Below are 18066 nucleotides of genomic sequence, written 5' to 3'. Positions count from 1 at the left end.
AAGTCAAAAAGTCTCAAAAAAAAAAAGTCTTATTTTAAAGTACTATAAATTACCTTTAGATTATTTGGTATGTGTATCAAAAATGGTAAAAGGAGATAATCTGAGGATATTAAACATAAAATCATCGACTTGCATAAGGAAGGGAAAGTCAAAGAAAAATAAGTCAAGATAAAAAAAAAACAAAAAAAAAACAGGAGTTTCCAAAACTGTAGTTAAAAAAGATTAAATGCTACAGGTCTGAAAGGATGAGTAGCTGTCAAGAATCCCTTACTGAGAAAAGGGAGTAAATTGGCACTAGAACACCTAAATTGAACATCTGAGATGTGAAGTAAGTTTTTATGGACTAATGGGTTTACTACTTGGATCATTAAAAACAGGAAATACAACCAACATGGGAACTGTAATAAAGGAAAAGCGTGGACACACTAAATACTGCAAATGTTGATATTATATTTAGTTGTTAAGACTTTTGTGTGGGGCTGGTTTTGGCTGAAAAAAATGCTCTCTGAGTGTTGCACAGTACTGTAGCTCAACCAGAGCCCTTTAGGTTCTCACATAGAATCCAGTTTCTGGAAGACCTCAGTGCTAATCTGTCTTAAAAATTCCTTTTCTTTACTTCAGGTGGATTTAACATTGTACTTTGGTTTTCTCCAGCCCCTTTCTCCATGCTAAAGTAAGGGAGGTGGTGTCAGACTGTGCTTTGCCCATTTCTGTGGTCATATTCTCCTTCGTGGGCTCGTATCTATTCATTGACATTGAGCGTAAGTGCTTGGTTATCACATTAGGCATAGTTTTAAATGATGAAATAAAACTGTTCAATTTCCGGTTATGCTGCAGAACACGCTCATCTAATTCTTCAAAGCAATATGATGAACTGTTTTTAATTATTTGCCTTTTATGAAACATCTGATAATCTGAATCTGTTATACTCAGATACTGTGCATCTTTATATATCTCCATTATCCTCACCTCCTCTCACTGTAACACAGTTCTTTGAGGCATTTCTTCATTGTGCCTACCCACAGTTCCAGTGTTCAACTACTACAGTGGTCCTGTATTCAATGTGGCTCCTTTGAATAAGCTCACGGGCATGAACGTACTCAGTGCGTGTGGCCTTGGTTTCCTCCTCGCTCTGCTCATCTTCATTGACCAGAACATTGTGATCTCCCTCACCAATGCTCCTGAGAATAGGTACACTTCAGAAAAAAATATTTGTAAACGATTTGAAGCTGTGTCATATTCAGATGCTATTTCTTTATATTTATAGTTATTTATATGCCAGAGGTTCTTAGAGTATAAATTCAGTTTGATGACTGTCTTGTCTACCTCCTACGTAGCTACAATTTGGCTTTCTCCAAGATCACCGAGCCATCACACATTCTGGCGGTGTCAGTTTTGTGCAGACAGTTACAGAGTGCAGTGAGCGTCAATGTGTGTGTGTATTTCAGATTGCTGAAAGGAACGGCATACCACTGGGATCTCATGCTCTCTGGATTTATCAACATCTTGATGTCAGTGCTGGGGTTGCCATGGATGCACGCAGCTTTCCCCCACTCCACACTGCATGTCCGTCAGCTGGCTAAGGTTGAGCAGCGTGTGGAGCAGGGACACCTCTACGAGACGTAAGTCACTCAGCAGTGGACACCTTTAAAGAGAACCCAGAGCATAGGAGTGCTGAACGGGGGCAGTTCATCAAATTATATCACAATCCATGGCTGCGCTCAGGGAACAAGCAGCTACTAATGTACCGGTATATTTGTTAGGGACAGTGTCCGTTAATAAACAGTACTATAACTGTAAATGAGACAGAGTTAGCCCAAAAGTCTAATTTTCATCTGTAATCCTTGGCCAGATGTTAAGAGGCATCCTAAAATAGCTTATATTAAAAGTACATGTTAATACTATTATAGAGCTTATGTCATATAACACAATAGAATCTGTATCAGAATACATAGACAAACATACATGATATAAAATAGCATAAACAGCCATTACAATCAAGGATATGCTTACAACAGGGTACATAAGCAGTAAAACATTTCATGAAGCATCTCAGCCCAAGTAACCCTTATTAATATCCATTAATATACAAGTAGTTTGGTATCATGAAACTCATGTTCAGGTACTTGAAACTCTATAATGCAAAAAAATAAAACACAAAGCAGGGACATCAAAACTTATATGAAACTATGATTCACAAGTAGAACTAGAAACAGAAGAAACTAGGAACAAGGGAGACAACACTAAAGCACTATTCAAACTGGAGCAGTTTTACCAGAGAATGTTCTTTGACTTGCTATGTTGAATTTGACTAAACGATTCATATAGGATACTGTATCTGTGTAATCTCTCCAAATTATACATCATAGCCTGGAATTTCATGTCTTTTTTACGTTATGCAAAAGGTGCCAGACTCAATAACAATAACAACACCATACACTGCTGTGTCTGTCGGAAGGTTTTGTTATTCCAAAACTATGAGGTAAACAGGATTACTATTACAGACTCTTTAACAGGACTGCAGACTGTAAAAATGACTTAAGTTGCGTACTCATACTGGATTAAAATCACAGATCTAGTTAGCCGCCTTTTAGATTGCTCACATAATGCCGTTATTGAGTAAAACTAACCCAGAAGCATGAATATAGGGAGCATGAAAAAAATATCTGCAGAGAACTCTTTGGAACTCTTTCAAAATTGCAATCTTATTCTCTTTTTATATAACTGATAAAAGGTTTTTACATTTATCGGTTTCACTTTTGTATTGACATTAATGTAATGACTTAAAATCTTTTATAAAGCTTATTTTAAAAAGTACTAGATAAGAACACAAACAAGACACGGGTGTAAACAATAATCACAAGGTGCAATTAAAAAGGAACCAGGATGTTAGACAGGCAGATTTATCACAGCATGTACAACTTGATATGTTAAAGGTGTCTCTACGCATAAGTTTAATAATACGATCAGTTACTGGAGAAGTAAAATAGCTTCACAATATATTAGCCAGGACATTAATTCTGCACAACTACAACAGTTTTGTATGTGGAAAGTTTTAGTACATTGTCTTCACATCTCTTATGGAAAATAACTGTTCACTCACAATGGCAAGTAATGACTTTTCACATACTATTATCAGTCATAATGGATGGAATAACTTAACCATGTGACTTCAGGATTGTCAGCGTGAAGGAGACTCGTCTGACATCACTGGCTGCAAACGTCCTGATAGGATTGTCTGTGTTCCTGCTGCCAGTGCCACTGCAGTGGATTCCTAAGCCCGTCCTCTACGGCCTTTTCCTCTACATCGCTCTCACCTCCATCGAAGGCAACCAGATGTGTGACCGGATCGCCCTGCTGCTCAAAGAACAAGTGGGTGCTGAAGGACGAATGAGACATCTACATTATAAAAAGGCCTTAATTCATCGAAAAGCTTTCAGTGAACGAAATGATTTTGGCTCAGTGAAAAGCGTAAATGTGTTATATTCACTGAGGCTATTTGGTAACACTTTATTCTGAAGGTCCACTGTAGAAGCTTTGTTGTCCTTAACTGACATTCAACTAGATCATTATAGGCAATATTTTCTGGTACTGAAGATCATTGATATAAAACTCACATATAATAGAACCCAATGGGCAGTGGTTTCAGGTCCAGGTGCTTGTTTTAAATCAGCATTTTTTCTGTTCTTTTTAAGCAAAACAGTTCACTTTAGCGTGTTAATACTGCAAGGTAATCTACAGGGAACCATCAAAATAAAGTGCGACCAAATACTTCATTCCATAATAGTATGAAAAAACAGTATGTTTGCCCTGCAAAGGTTGTCCTGTAATTCCTCAGCCAATAGTTATGAACATGCTATTTAATTAAACTAGTGCAGTCAATCACCCATGCTGTAAATTACACATGTAAGCTGAAAGGTTTTATTTACCAAGGAGTACACAGAATTCATTTATGTACAAATCTTAAGACCCTTCTCTCTCGCTCTCGCTTTCTTTCTCTCGTCTTATTCCCTAGACTTCATATCCACCCACACACTACATTCGGCGAGTGCCTCAGAGGAAAGTTCACTACTTCACAGGTCTACAGCTGATCCAACTGATCACCCTGTGTGCCTTTGGGATGTACCCTCTACCGTATATGAAGATGATCTTCCCCCTGCTCATGATCCTCCTCATTCCTGTCAGGTATTGAACAATATTGCTCAATTATGTTGAGCTGATTCATTATTAAAAGCATAGTTATGGTTCTAAAGTCTGATTGGCTGAGACATGTTTGAAGACGCTGTAAAACATACCATAAAGACATACATGTGACCAGACATACTGAATTATGTGTTGATGTGGCAAGATTATTATTTTGTGCAGCAACCACAGCTTGCTAATAACAATCATTGCTTGGTGTAAGAATTGACTATTACAATTATTATTAGCAATACATTAAGTTATTTATTGAATATCTGTGCATATAAGGGTTGGGATTACTTAACGATTTACAGACAATTATCGATAACCATGAAATCAAAGCGTGCCAATCTGTGAACTGACACTCCAGTCTTTGTTTCACTTCATTTACACTCACAGCAGTGAATTGCCTTGTAAACAAGCCTCCTGCTGGTGTGCAACTACAGGAGAAAACACCTTTTGAAACAGTATTTTTCATTGTTAAGGCTGATGTTTGATGGTTAGTCGTTGTGAGGTCTTTTCACACTAAGTCATTTTTTATGGATGAAAAAGCAGATGCAATTTTTAATGCACTCTGATGCACCTCTCACTAAGATACAGTGATGAAGAGATCACCTTACTTTCCAGGCAGTGCGACTCAGACACGAGGAAAAAAAGGCAGCTGCTAAAAACAATTAAACACCAATTCACAGCTGAAGCTCTGCAGCAGCACTGTGTGTACGTGTGGAGGAATTTGAGGTTCTGCTTCAGATCAGAGCTTTGAGCATTAAGAGGAGCAAACAAACCATGAGCTCTGATGTGCAAGACGGCTTTAGTGTTAATGTATGTTTGCCTTTTATTTTGATGTGTTTTTGAAGCATTTTAAAATAAGCTGGCTTGTAACTCACCAGACTTTGGCCCTGTGGTTTTTGGTCTCACTGCTCAACGTCATCAGATTGGATCTGCGAGGCTGCATCACTGCAAGCATATTGAAAATGCTAATGAGAGAGCATTTCAGTCCATGCTACTTTCATATTTGATATTGACACCAAAATCTGCATATTTGCACGTGAATTATGCATGAATTACTTTGAAAGATATTCTCCTTTTGTTTAAATTAAAGTGAATTTATTATTTATTTGAACATGTGCATTTTGCTAAGAATTTCAGGTAACTCCATGAGCACAATCTGCTGAAGCCTGCATCTGAAGGGGCCTTTATCCAGAAGTTCACAGAAATTCTGCATTATCCCTTTTACAGCCTAGGTGAATGGCAAAATTTCACAGCCCAGAGTCGACTGGAGATTTAGATTAGGCAATGCACTCATTCAGGTTTTAGCAGGCTGAAGATTGTCCACAAGAGGGCGCCATTAGCAGTCAATTAGCTTTCGATGCTTCTTAAGAACAGTGCTTCACAGCAATGACACTATGTGTCCTTGTTTTGTTTTCAGTCTCTAAAATTGGACTTGGTGTGAAAAGGCTTCAAACATTGTCACCCCCACATAAATGGAAACTGTCCTAAATGCACTGCATGTTACAGTGAACTTTGTGGTTTTAAGTAATTAAAATATTGACACTAATTGATAGTTTTATTCCAATGTATAATTGTTCCAAAATCATTTTATACACAGTTGTTTGTGAAAATTTGCACAAAATGTGCAAAACAAAAATCTGCTAAATTTAGTGCAGAGTTTCTATTTCTTTGCAAAAGTTAGCATATTGGGAAAAGAAACATGAAATATAAAATATGCCATAACTTTTTATGGGTTTTTTTTTCATAGTATATTATTATTTATAGAGAATGTGCTAAATTATTTTCACTTAAAAATCAACAAACATGTAAACTTGACTAAACTTTTGCATATGACTGTATGTTTCGTAATAACAGGAGGCAAAATCAGTGAAACACACATGTCTTACTGTTTTATTATGCCACTCTCGGAATCTGTATGCGTAGCACAGCGAGACTAACTAATATTCTTGAGTGGGCAGTGTGTTCTTTGTTGTACTGTGTCAAACAGTAAAATAATATTCATGATATTTCATGCTGGGTCGTGACTCATGTTGCATGCTGAGTGTGATTCAGTACAGAGAAAAAAATGCAGTGATGTGAACTGGGCTGAAGATCTGTTCTGACGCTTACTTCATCTCCTTTTTTAGGAAGAGTTTGCTGCCAAAGATAATTGAAGCAAAGTACTTGGACATCATAGACGCTCAACACATGTAATGAGTAATAGAGATTTACCCAAGAGTTGTAAACGCAGCAGGAAATGTGTCTTGGAAAGAAAGCAGAAGCAGAAATGACACCAAATGAGCGACATTAATACTGTTAATATACCTCTATACTTTTTTCTGTATCATCGCTGTCATATAACAACATATAACAGTCTTTTACATTGTTTGAACATTTCATGGCAAATGGACCAATAAAAATGGTGCAAAATTACTTGGAATTAAATCTCATTAAAGTTAAGATATGCTGTACCTGTAAAGTTACCATTTCAGAGATAAGAGGTTTTGTTAAAACAACAGTGATATGCAGTCACCTTTGGTGAACTGCACTGGTGTTTTTGTAAGTGACTTCTTATTCTATGTTTCCACATAATGGATTTCTATATTAATCTGACCAATTGATTTATTTCTTCCTCAGTTTCCTTTAAGGCAATTAATTGAGTTCATTCCAATCAGTGGCCTTAACTCAGCTCAGTCAAATGCCTTACAAATGAATGATGGTCCATTTATTGTAATGAAGTGAACAATACAGGGTTCTGATATTCTTCTTCCAACATGTCACTCAGGGGATATGTGTTGTCCTTGTTTCTTTAGTTTGGTCTTGGTCTTCTTTTCATCCACCAGAGAAGCTTGTGTGAAACTAAATAAAAATGTTTTATTTGGTTGCCTTGTGTGGAACTAAGCTATTTCACTTTTTCATGTTTTAAATCATACCTTCTAATCCCAACATGCATTTTAATTTCCTAGGCAGGACCAATGACACAGAGAAAAACCTCACTCTAGGCATTAAGGAAGTCCTAGATCTGTAACTGATTATGAATAGATAATATTATCTGACTCACACTTGATTCCACCGCCATATTTTTGCTAAACCACCATTCAATACAGTGTTGACAGTGGTGCACATAGAGCCACCATTCATACACTGTTACTTAATAAAGTATCCTGACAGATAAAATATAGCTATAGTGTGTTGCATGGTTCATGATTGCAGTAACGACAGCAACTAAAAGCAAAATGCGGCAAGCTTTTATAGCATCCTGGCTGTCTGACATTGTGAGGAAAAAGAGGCTGAACAGCTGAGCCAGCAAAGGAGAAATCTTTGGATAGCGAGAATAAACTTTCAGCCGCCTCCCATACCAAAGTCGGCTCTCATCAGTCCGTCACAGTCAGATGAAGGGTGAGTTCTGTAGTTTAGATAATATTTGAGTGTTGAGAATTGTTTATGATAGATAATTGACACTGATTGATGATCGACTAATGCAGTCTATACTTTAGCTATACAATGAATGCAGTTGAGAGCATGTCAGAACATTAGCAGGGCTCATGTAATGTAAGCTAACATCAAGCTGACAATGATTAACCAAATCAAATATAGATATGTAGCTATTACTCACTTTTGCTATCTAAATGATGTTTGATGGCACAAAAAACAGAATATTGCAAACCTTTCCACCAAATAATTATGATTCTAGCAATTTGTATGCTTTTGATATGTACGCTGATGCTTACATGTAATTACAGATGTTTGGATACGTTATCACAGAGCAATAATACATAATCAGGACTCAGATATAACTTACAGATTTGGTATGCAGCAGCACCTCTAATTAAACTGACTTGTACTTGATATCTTGATTTGGAAGCCATAGCCGGTGTTGACTGCTTATACACATTGTGTTGACAGAATGTCAACAATATGGCCGCCGGGGTGCTTTTTTTGTTTGTTTGTTTTGTGAATGCTGTCTATACAAACAGCAACCTAGTCTGGGGTTTGTTAAAACGGAAAACAGTGGCAGCAGCTCTATACGAGGCCTCTTTACTGGAGTCACTGAAAAACTGCTACAAAGTAAAATGTATGCTACTAGATCTGTCTCAAGCTTCAAGTTAAACATGGAATATTTAGTAGAAACTTCAGATGTCTGTGTTTAATTTAATGACAAAAAAAATGTTCATGCAGATCACCATTAGCTTACTGCTACTAGAATGCCATAAGGACATTAGCAGAGGTTAGCATTATCATAGAGGTGCGTTTTTTATGCATGTTTTGGCCAGTTTTGACATTTTTGGCCTGAATTGAATGGTTAGCTCTAATAGTCGTAGTTCACCACTGGGTAAAACAAAGGAAACATTAAAATGTGCAGTACATTCAAATCCAACAAACTGCTGAACTGTCACCTCCAAGACTCTGACTGGGATATAGATGGTATAAAAGTATGAAAATAGTACATGAGAAGCTAACAGAACAAAGAAAACACAATAGAATAGAGTTCAATACAACAGAATATAATGAAAGACTGGAAGAAAGAAAAAGTTGAAGGCGTTGAGCACATCTTATAAGTGTTCTACACAGTTTGTAGGCTCTGTAAAGTAAATGTATTCAAAAGTCATAAAGTGGTGATCCAGAATAAAGGCCAGATATTGATTTTTGCCTGTTAGATGAACTGCCCTCTAGCACTTAAACCTGGCCTGCCTTTGTATTACACGCTTTATTCATCGGCTCTCCAACTTCCACATTGCTCTCAGAGTCGTCTCTCTCATTACTCCAGTGCTCCATTGGCGTTTTTGCAGGGTGGAATGGTGCAATGCCTGAGATTGTCAGGATTTCACTAACATCACGTCCACACTGGCTCACATGGAAAGTTTTGTATCCTAGCAACACATACTCAAGCAGCGGTGGTGGGTTTCAGAACAGGATGGTGAAGAGGCTCACACAGAATGAGCTGATGAGCTGTTTATATGTAATCAGAGATGGTTTGGAAAGATACGGAGCTTGTAGAGGAGCAGTACAGGGTCAACCACCTGTCTGCTCTGATGAAGGGCAGGTCTAATTATTTTCCATTCCATTTGTGTTGTCCAAATCAGCGACACAGTTTCGGTTTGTAATCAGTGTAATGTGCTTTCTGATATTTTACAGAGAGAGAGAGCGAGACAGATACTTAATAGTGGCTGATTTCACTGGCGCAAAACTAAAATTTTATATCCTGATTGCATGAACATGGCTTCACAACGACCTGAACGATTAAGTGTTTTAATCTCAAAATCGCGATTTGAAAGACTCTAAAATTTCACTTTATAAAACAGATCTGGGAACTGGTAGTCTGGCACACCACATTCAGCAATTAGGACTGAGGCCTGAAGAAGTGGATGTGGTTAAACTATTGAAAATAATCACATTTAAATCATAACCACAATATGGGTTGATATTTTTCCCAAATCATTCAGTCCTACTGTTGATGTTCAGCTAACTTTTATAAGGATGTTGTTTAATCTAATATATAGCACATCAGCTCAACATTTACCAGCCACTTTATCAGAAACACCTACTTTGTAGCTCCACCTTGTTTACTGAAAAAATGCTATATATAATATATGCATTTATATCGCAAATCTTGACGTTTCGGTCATTTTTCCAAGTGAAATTATCTCAGTATATTGACAAATAATTTAGCTTGCTTCAAGAAAATTGCAAAATGATCTGTATATATGTAGTGAGATAGGTTCACTTGGAAAAATAACTTTAAACAAGTAAAGATAGATAGATAGATAAAATCTTATATCTAAATCTTATATTTAAATCTAAATCTTATAGGTTATCTGTTGATGCACAGTTTGTGTCAGCTATCCTCTATGGTCTTCCTCAATGGTCAGTTTCTGACTGCAAATTTGCTCTTGGCTGGATATTTTTGGATGATGGAGCTCTTTCAGCCTGGCAGTGATATTGATGTGTGTACAAATCCCAGCAAAACCGCTGTGTCTGATACATTCATACAAGCACCAGTGTCACTGCTGAGCTGAGAATGATCCACCACCCAAATAACATTCCATCAACAGCGGTCCTGTGGTCAGAAACTGACAAATTGTGCCTGTAAACAGATGGGCACAGAAGTCTGCAATTATACTTACAAAGTGGGCCTGTAAGGTAGGTTGTTTTCAAGCCCAAGCTAGAAGTTTCTAATAAAGTGGCCAATGAGTGGATGTACAAAGTAGGTGTTTCTAATAAAGTGGCCAGTGAGTGAACGTACAAAGTAGGTGTTTCTAATAAAGTGGCCAGTGAGCGGAAGTACAAGGTAAGTATTTCTAATAAACCGGCCAGTGAGTAGAAGAATAAGGTAGGTTTTTCTTATAAAGTGGCCTGTGAGTGGAAGCACAAGGCAGATGTTTCTAATAAAGTGGCTGTTAAGCATATTATGCATGCAGTGACCCACCACTGAATGTAGTGCTGTTTAAAATTTGCAGGACATGTCACATATGTGATAGACATCTTGATCTTTATCTACATTTGGCAAAGATAATGATGGAAATAAGAGGAAGAGGAGAAGAAGGAGTGAGAGAGTCAAAGAGAGAAAGAGAGAGAGAGAGAGAGAGAGAGAGAGGGAGAGAGAGGGAGATGGGGCGATCACTGATGATTATTATGACCCTGTATTTGCCCCCTCCTCCCCAGAGTTGGCCCTCATTTATTTCCTCCTTTTACATCTTTCATTTCTAATTTCATCCTAATTCAGAGTTTTCCAGCAAATGTGTGAAATGACATTTAAAATGATTTCAAAAAGTGTCCTTTTTTATTATTATTATTCCCAGCTGAGAAACGGCCATAATATTCTCTATCTTCATTATGTCTTCAGGGGCCATTAAATCGTTCCAGTACACTTTCTCCATTTATCTGCAGGAGAACATGTTACCATCATGTCCTGATCTCAGAACGACAGTTATCAGCAGTGTGATCTCCGCTGTTATGTACACTGTGTCTGCCACACAGATTTTTCCTCCTCAGCCAAGTCATTTGTTTTGGTAATCATAACACATTTGTGTTGAATATGAACAGAAAACATTTTAAGTGATATATGTATCCAGTATTGTATCTTAGCATATCACAAAGCCAACAGAGACACTCAATAATGCTCTCTTTTACAGTCCCTTAAGTTCTAGGTATTAACCAGCTAAGTGTGAGGTCCAAACTCTAAAGTACTAGATAATTATTTTAGGAAACATGATGGCAGGTTTTAAGGTAGACTTGTTAAATTTTACTGAAATTTCCAACAGGTTATAAGTATTAAGTGAGTAAATGTGTGGTACAAACTCTGAACTGCTGTGTGATTATATTAGGTAAAAAGGACAGAATAGTAATATGATGTAAAACGGTTGTACGTGAATAAAGTTCAGTGAGTCTTACATAGTATGTACTAGTTTATCTATAATGAATGCATTAATCTGGGCTGTAAAATAATGCATTGATTCTTACTGCAGTTTTTCTTGGGGGGGGGTGTCATTTTTTTCAGAAAACTATATATGCATTTTGTGTTATCATTTTACACCATATAATTTACCTGGTAATTTAGGTTTCTGCAAAATTAAGTGTATGTTGATAGTGACCACCTTGTTATTCCAAATAATTATAAGGTATTTTACTACGTCCTTTATCTATTTAATAACCACAACCTGTTAGTCCTCTCAGTGTAATTCTTTAGACTTCCTTGATACTATCATTTGAACTAAAATAAGTGCACAGTATTGTGGAGTTTGTATCCCTACTTACTCAATTAATATCTAGAACCTTTTAGGCAATTGATTATAATTTAGTTCTTGCAAACATTCTTGCAACTTGCCATCATGTTACCCAAAACCTAGAACTGAGGGGGATGTAAAGGGCTTATTTAAAAATAAAGGTTCCTAAATGGTTCTTGGCTTAGATGTATAGTTCTATGAATACTTGATTGATATAGAACACTTACATTATGTAGAAGTCATTTAAATCTTAAAAAGTCACGCATCTCCTTTACAAAAATGGTCAGTTTAAGAACTATCCACTGAAAGGTTATTTCAGGAATCAAAGGTGGGGCCTCATGTATAAAATATAGTTATGTTTCATTCATAATTTGAATAATTTTATACATTCTCAGTATTTGACTTCACAAATCATGCACATTAATTCATTTAGCACATTGGCACCCCCACTATAAAAATATGTACATCAGGTTGGAGTCTTGCATTTTTCTATGAAAAATTTCATGTCAAATTCACAATTTATGAATCGTTCTTTAGAGGATTCCCCAGTGCGACATGGGGCTCTTTTATATGTACAGAAATGTTGGATCTTTTATGCACTATACACACACAACTTTGTAATTATTATTATTATTATTATTATTATTATTATATTATATGAAACTAGATTATTTATTATTATATCAAACTAATTCAAAACATATGTGTTCTATCATAACAACAGTATTTATTTTTTCCAGGTGATTAGTAAGATTATTCACATATTAATGAGAGCACAGGTGAACATAAACCCAACAACCAGTGTCACACTCCCCAATAAAGCATGTGTCCACTCTTGACAAGCACAACATGTACTCTATTGAAGATGACATAAAATCGGACTGCTGAAATGTACACAAAGGAGGAGAAAAGAAAACTTAAAAGCCCAAACTGTCAGTCCTAGCTAAAGCATACTGCCATGAAGGAAAACCAAATGAAATGGTTCTTCATTTATATCTTACCTCTGATGATGCAGAACACTGCCGACAAGAACAATGCAACTTTTTTCGTTAACTCTTCGGAAATAGCCATTCTGTACACGTCAAAGGAAAATTTGGACCACTAGTTACATTTCTAGCATCATCATGCCTTAACCTAGTTTCAGTCGCTACTCAGTTTAGGCTACAGGTTCCATAGTTGTTATATTAGTGTTAGAAGAAAGTTGTACTGTGTTACCTACTCATAACATGCTATCAAGAAATCAATGCACATTAGACTGTATTTTGTCTCATTAACTGTATGCGCAGCCTTTAGCTGGAGTTTGAGAGACACAGCATTTTTATAACCTTTGTTTAATGTATGCTTTTTCAGTAAGCGTTGAAGAGAGAGAAGCAAGAGAGAATACAGTTTATAGAAGAGCAGAGGGAAGGGAAATGAGCAAATTAAGGAAAAGGGTAAAAAAAAGGAGCAATAAATGAAAAAACCTAAAGGAGAAACTGACAGTTGGAGTAATATATATATATATATATATATATATTTGGCTGTTAGTCTATTCAATGTGATGTAGGCCACTTTTCTGCAAAACGTATCTTGCCAAAATTTTGACCCTAATTACGACAACTAAAACCGTCGCATTTCACTGAATTATTGGCCTGAATATTTTCCCTGCCTTCCCACAAAGAGATATAACAAAACCCGAATAGTGATTTCAGTGTTTGAACGCTGGAACTTTGAACAAGCATTCGAGCACCCAAGCACATCTCTATTAAGAAACTTTGTGAATTTCATAATGTCCATTCAAATCATTACATTTCTGGCATTCTTTCAATTTTCTTTCCTGGATGGAGCATAAATGTGGCTTAGTCCTCTCCTTTGACATTCAGCTGATAAGGTAGACCAAATCACTGGAGCATATCATCTACTCGCTCTGTGAAATGAAAATGTGTGTACAAAATATTAAATGCTCCTGGGTCAATGAGGAATTCATCCATCTTCTGATTCTCACTGACTCAAAAGAGCTTTTCATGCATGAAGATCTTTCATGAGCAGCTTGATTTTTGGTATAAATAATAGACCATGTCAATTTTCCAAATAAACAAGTCCACATATTCAATTAAAGAGAAAACATGACTTTATATTGATTTTGCTCAGCTGCTGTGTTGTGCATTATTGCATAAAATAACTTGCTGTTGATGTTATTCAGACATGTGGAAATGATTCCAGTGGTTCTGATTTAAAAGCTGTAATAGACGCTTTATTTTGCTGTAATCTTAAATGTCAAATTGGATACAATATTAATGAGCCATTTGCTTCAGCCAGATGATGAGGCTTTGATGAAGGCACTGGAGTGTATATGCCTGCTGACTGAAATCTGTAGGGCCATTATGTCTGCAGCTTCTGATTACACATTCATCCTCTTCAGTGCTTTATAATAAGGTGAATTTCCTCTGAAATTAGCTTACTCTCCATGCACTGAAAAGATTAGTGGCTTATTGAAGTTCATGCACCATCAGTGGAAACTGCTATGAACTCTGTAGAATAACAGCGACCTGTATATATCGAAGATGAAAACAGCAACCTCCATCTATCGAAGATTAAAACTTTTTAAGTGCTGTTCATCTGATGGTGACAGTTTTCGTTGTCTACCAGACCTTGCAGTTGTTATAAGTCCCCTTTTCTCTTTATCTTTTAATAATTTTTTGATCTTTAGCTCTGGAAACTCTTGTTATTCACCTATTTTTCTCTGTATCTCCTGAAAAATTCATAATTTCCTTTTGACTGGAAATTGTTGGTACTATATTACTATATTACTATATTATGTTACATATTATGTCATTACCGAGAAATATCAAATGACATATCAAAAGTTATAATTTTGTGCCATAAAAAATTTAAATCTTCACACCACCCGACCTTTTTTAGTCTTTGGAAGGCATAAATACATAAAATGAGCTCTTTTTATTTTTTAATGCACAGAAAATGTATTCACATAAAGGAGAATGTAATATATATCATATAAAGACTGGCTTGGACACAAAAATTGCTTGTCGTGTCATTGACCTATTTACAATTTTCCAGTCCAGACCAGATGATGGGCATAATAACACTAGTGTAGTTACTGTAGTGCAATATGAGTACCAAGGTAGTCACAGACTGTTATGTAGTTTCACTCCTTATAGAGCCTTATGGCTATTAGTAGGAAGCGTGTTGACTGTAGTATACATTAGTGCATCCTGATAGTTGTTACACTCTTAGAATGAGGAGATGTTTTTAGAGGCCTGGAGAACACAGCTTGCTACTACACTTCACCACTATTCTTTCTACCAGTTGTTTCATTTATGGCTTCTTCTCCAGCTGTGAGCTGGAATAATATTTTATTGTTTTGTGCTGGCGAGGACAGAGGAAAGACAAAGAAGCAGACTAAAGTCATGATAATGAAATTTTCAGCAAGAGAGTTTGGCCTGACTAAATATGTGTGGAGAAAAAGGTACCAGGTGTTTCATTCTGAAAGAAAAACTAAACATGTTTTCTTTCATTTCTCTTTCTTTAGTGCACTGATTTCTAAGGTGTGTCCATCAGCACTGACTGCATCATCAGATTGACATATCATAACTACGTGAACTTTTCTTTGTTTTCAAAATTCTGGATGTTTAAACAGTAGCAACAGTTTTAGTTCCACTTTGATATTACCTTTTGACATTGTCCCTTACTCACTGACATGTGTAATCAGCATCAGAATCAGAATATTTACTCGCCAAGTACCACATGTACAAGGAATTTCTCTTGGTGTCAACATAAAATTAAATCCAATAAAATAAATACAGAAAAAGATGTATATATCATGAAAAAAAGATATATATATATATATATATATATATATATATATATATATATATATATATATATATATCGTGTACAGTTAAAAAAAGTGGGAAAGTGGGAGAGGCTCTTATTCCAAAGATTATGGCATGACATACAGTGGTTATGTACATTACAGTGTGTGTACAGCTGTTTAAAGTAGAGTGAGAAGGGTCCACTCATCGTTGTTTGAGATGAGACTGACCAGAAGAGTCATCTGCAAGCTTAAAAGTTTTACAGAGTCACTGTCAGAAGTGCAGTCATTGGTGAAGAGAGTGTAGAGCAAAGGAGGCAGCACACAGCCCTGTGGAGCACCAGTGCTGAGGCAGAGAGGGTCAGAAATGTGGTCACCCACCCTGACATACTGTTTCCTGTCAGACAAGACATTTGCAGTTGCAGACAGATGGTGGATATTAAGCTGACACAGTCTATCCAGAAGAAGTCAGGAATGATGTTGAAAGCAGAGCTAAAGTCTACAAACAGCACATGGGCATGCATGTTAGGGCCATCCAGATGTTGCAGGAGGTAGTACACAGCCGAATTAATGGCATTATTCACATCTATATGCAAACTGCAGAGGGTCCCAGAGAGCATTAGTCACGACTTTAAAGTGGTGGAGGTGCTGGGTTTGGAACTGGTGTGATGGCACAGGTATTAAAGCACACAGGTACAACAGACCTGGTCAGGGTCTGTTTGAAGAGATCAGTGAGGATGAGAGAAAGCTGTTCAGAGCAGTGCTTGAGTGTTGCAGGCGAGACACCATCAGAGCCCTCTGCTTTCCTAGTCTTCTGTTTCTTGAACCCCTGGCTGAACTGCTGTCCAGTGATGATGTTGGGAGGTGGTGGGGAGGGTGCTGTAGGAGGTGCTGTTGTGGAGGTCAGAGCAGCTGGGGGTGAGATGTGAAGAGGCTGCAGACAGTGTGTAGCAGACAGACTTAAGCTAGACTTGCATTTCAAATCTTGAGTAAAAGTTGTTGGGCTGATTTGAGAGCTGAGAGTCAGTTACTACATATGATGCAATTTGTAATGGAAGATCAGTTGTTTGAGGAGTAGTGTATTTGTTTTTGGCAGCTTTGATTGCTTTGTTAAGTGTGTACTTTGCCCTTTTGTATGCATCATGGTCACTCCTATAAACCTCTTCCTTGGCTGTGCTGTTTCCCGAGCTCATTGGAGAACCAGGGTTTGTTATTGTTGTAGTATTTGATGAAGAGTAAGTCTCCTCACTGAAGCTTATGTAAGAGATGACTGCATCTGCATAGTCATCCAGGTTGTTATTTGCAGATTTGAAAGTGTCCCAGTTGGTTGCATCCAGACATTCCCTCAAATCCTCTGCGGCATCAGGAGACCACATTCTCATTGATTTCACTTCAGGCTTTGTGAATTTAAGCTTTTGCCCATATGAGGGGATGAGATGGATGAGGGAATGGTCAGAGTTTCCAGAGGCAGGGAGGTTGCCTGGTGTGCATTTTTTGAGTGGTCAAGTGTTTTGTCTTCTCTGGTGGGGAGGCTGATCAATCTAAGTGTTCCTGTTTAACCTCAATAATCTGGTCTCCCAGCTGTTGTGTTAAGTTGGCTTGTGCAAGAGGGGGAACAGAGACCTTGACGAGAATTATAGAGTTAAATTCTCTGAGTTGAATAGAATGGCTTGCAACTAATGACAAGAGTTTCCAGTTCAGGAGAGCACAATCTGCCAGAACACTTATGGCCTTGCACCATCTGTGGTCAATGTAAAAACATACCCCTCTGCCTTTAGCGCTCTCTGACTGAGGGCAGGTTCGCAGTCCGCTCTGTACAGTGAAAAGCCGGGTAGCTCAGCCGAGTCATCAGGAGTAGTTTAATTTAAACACGTCTCACTGAAGCAGAAAGCAGATGATGTAGAAAGTCTTTTGTCATTCTTACTAGCAGTTTCAATTTGCGTGTTTTGTTGCTGAGTGAGTGTACATCAGAGAGAAGTATGCCGGGGAGCACCAGGCTTCGTTGCCAGAGGATGGCTGCTGATCTCCTGATGAGTTACTCTGAAGAATTTCCACAGGGATACATGCAAAGTCTAGAAAATTATTTTGCAGTGTTAAGTCCCTGATGTATAGGAGCTCATGCTAGTTGAAAATAAGTTAAACTCCATGGCTTTCTCTTGCGGCAACATCTTGGCCCGATTGCACTTACTTTATGGAATAGAACTGATTTTAGTGATTAAACTGTACATGTTAAGAGTTATTACTGTCATTTTGCCATGCTATTCAAATATAATCACAAAATTAGATGATTAATTATAAAGTTAAATAAAAAATATATTTGTCTGAATGACAAATAAGACTTTCAAAATAAACATTTAA

General features: G+C 37.2%; 1 protein-coding gene across 5 annotated transcripts in view; it reads left to right on the top strand.

Moving 5' to 3' along the window:
* LOC118811431 (sodium bicarbonate transporter-like protein 11) overlaps positions 1 to 6634 on the top strand; it is a 48056-nt gene extending 41422 nt beyond the window's left edge. For all 5 annotated transcript variants that reach the window (XM_036575638.1, XM_036575634.1, XM_036575637.1 and 2 more), the window contains 6 exons: positions 655 to 761; positions 1026 to 1191; positions 1449 to 1622; positions 3177 to 3372; positions 4016 to 4185; positions 6321 to 6634. In XM_036575638.1, the coding sequence (XP_036431531.1) occupies positions 655 to 761; positions 1026 to 1191; positions 1449 to 1622; positions 3177 to 3372; positions 4016 to 4185; positions 6321 to 6387 (880 nt within the window). In that variant the 3' untranslated portion in view covers positions 6388 to 6634. The remainder of the gene's footprint in view (positions 1 to 654; positions 762 to 1025; positions 1192 to 1448; positions 1623 to 3176; positions 3373 to 4015; positions 4186 to 6320) is intronic.
* Positions 6635 to 18066: the final 11432 nt, after the last annotated feature.

The sequence above is a fragment of the Colossoma macropomum genome, unplaced genomic scaffold (genome assembly GCF_904425465.1).
Source record: "Colossoma macropomum unplaced genomic scaffold, Colossoma_macropomum, whole genome shotgun sequence".
Lineage (NCBI taxonomy): Eukaryota > Metazoa > Chordata > Actinopteri > Characiformes > Serrasalmidae > Colossoma > Colossoma macropomum.
This window is presented reverse-complemented; position numbering and strand designations above follow the sequence as displayed.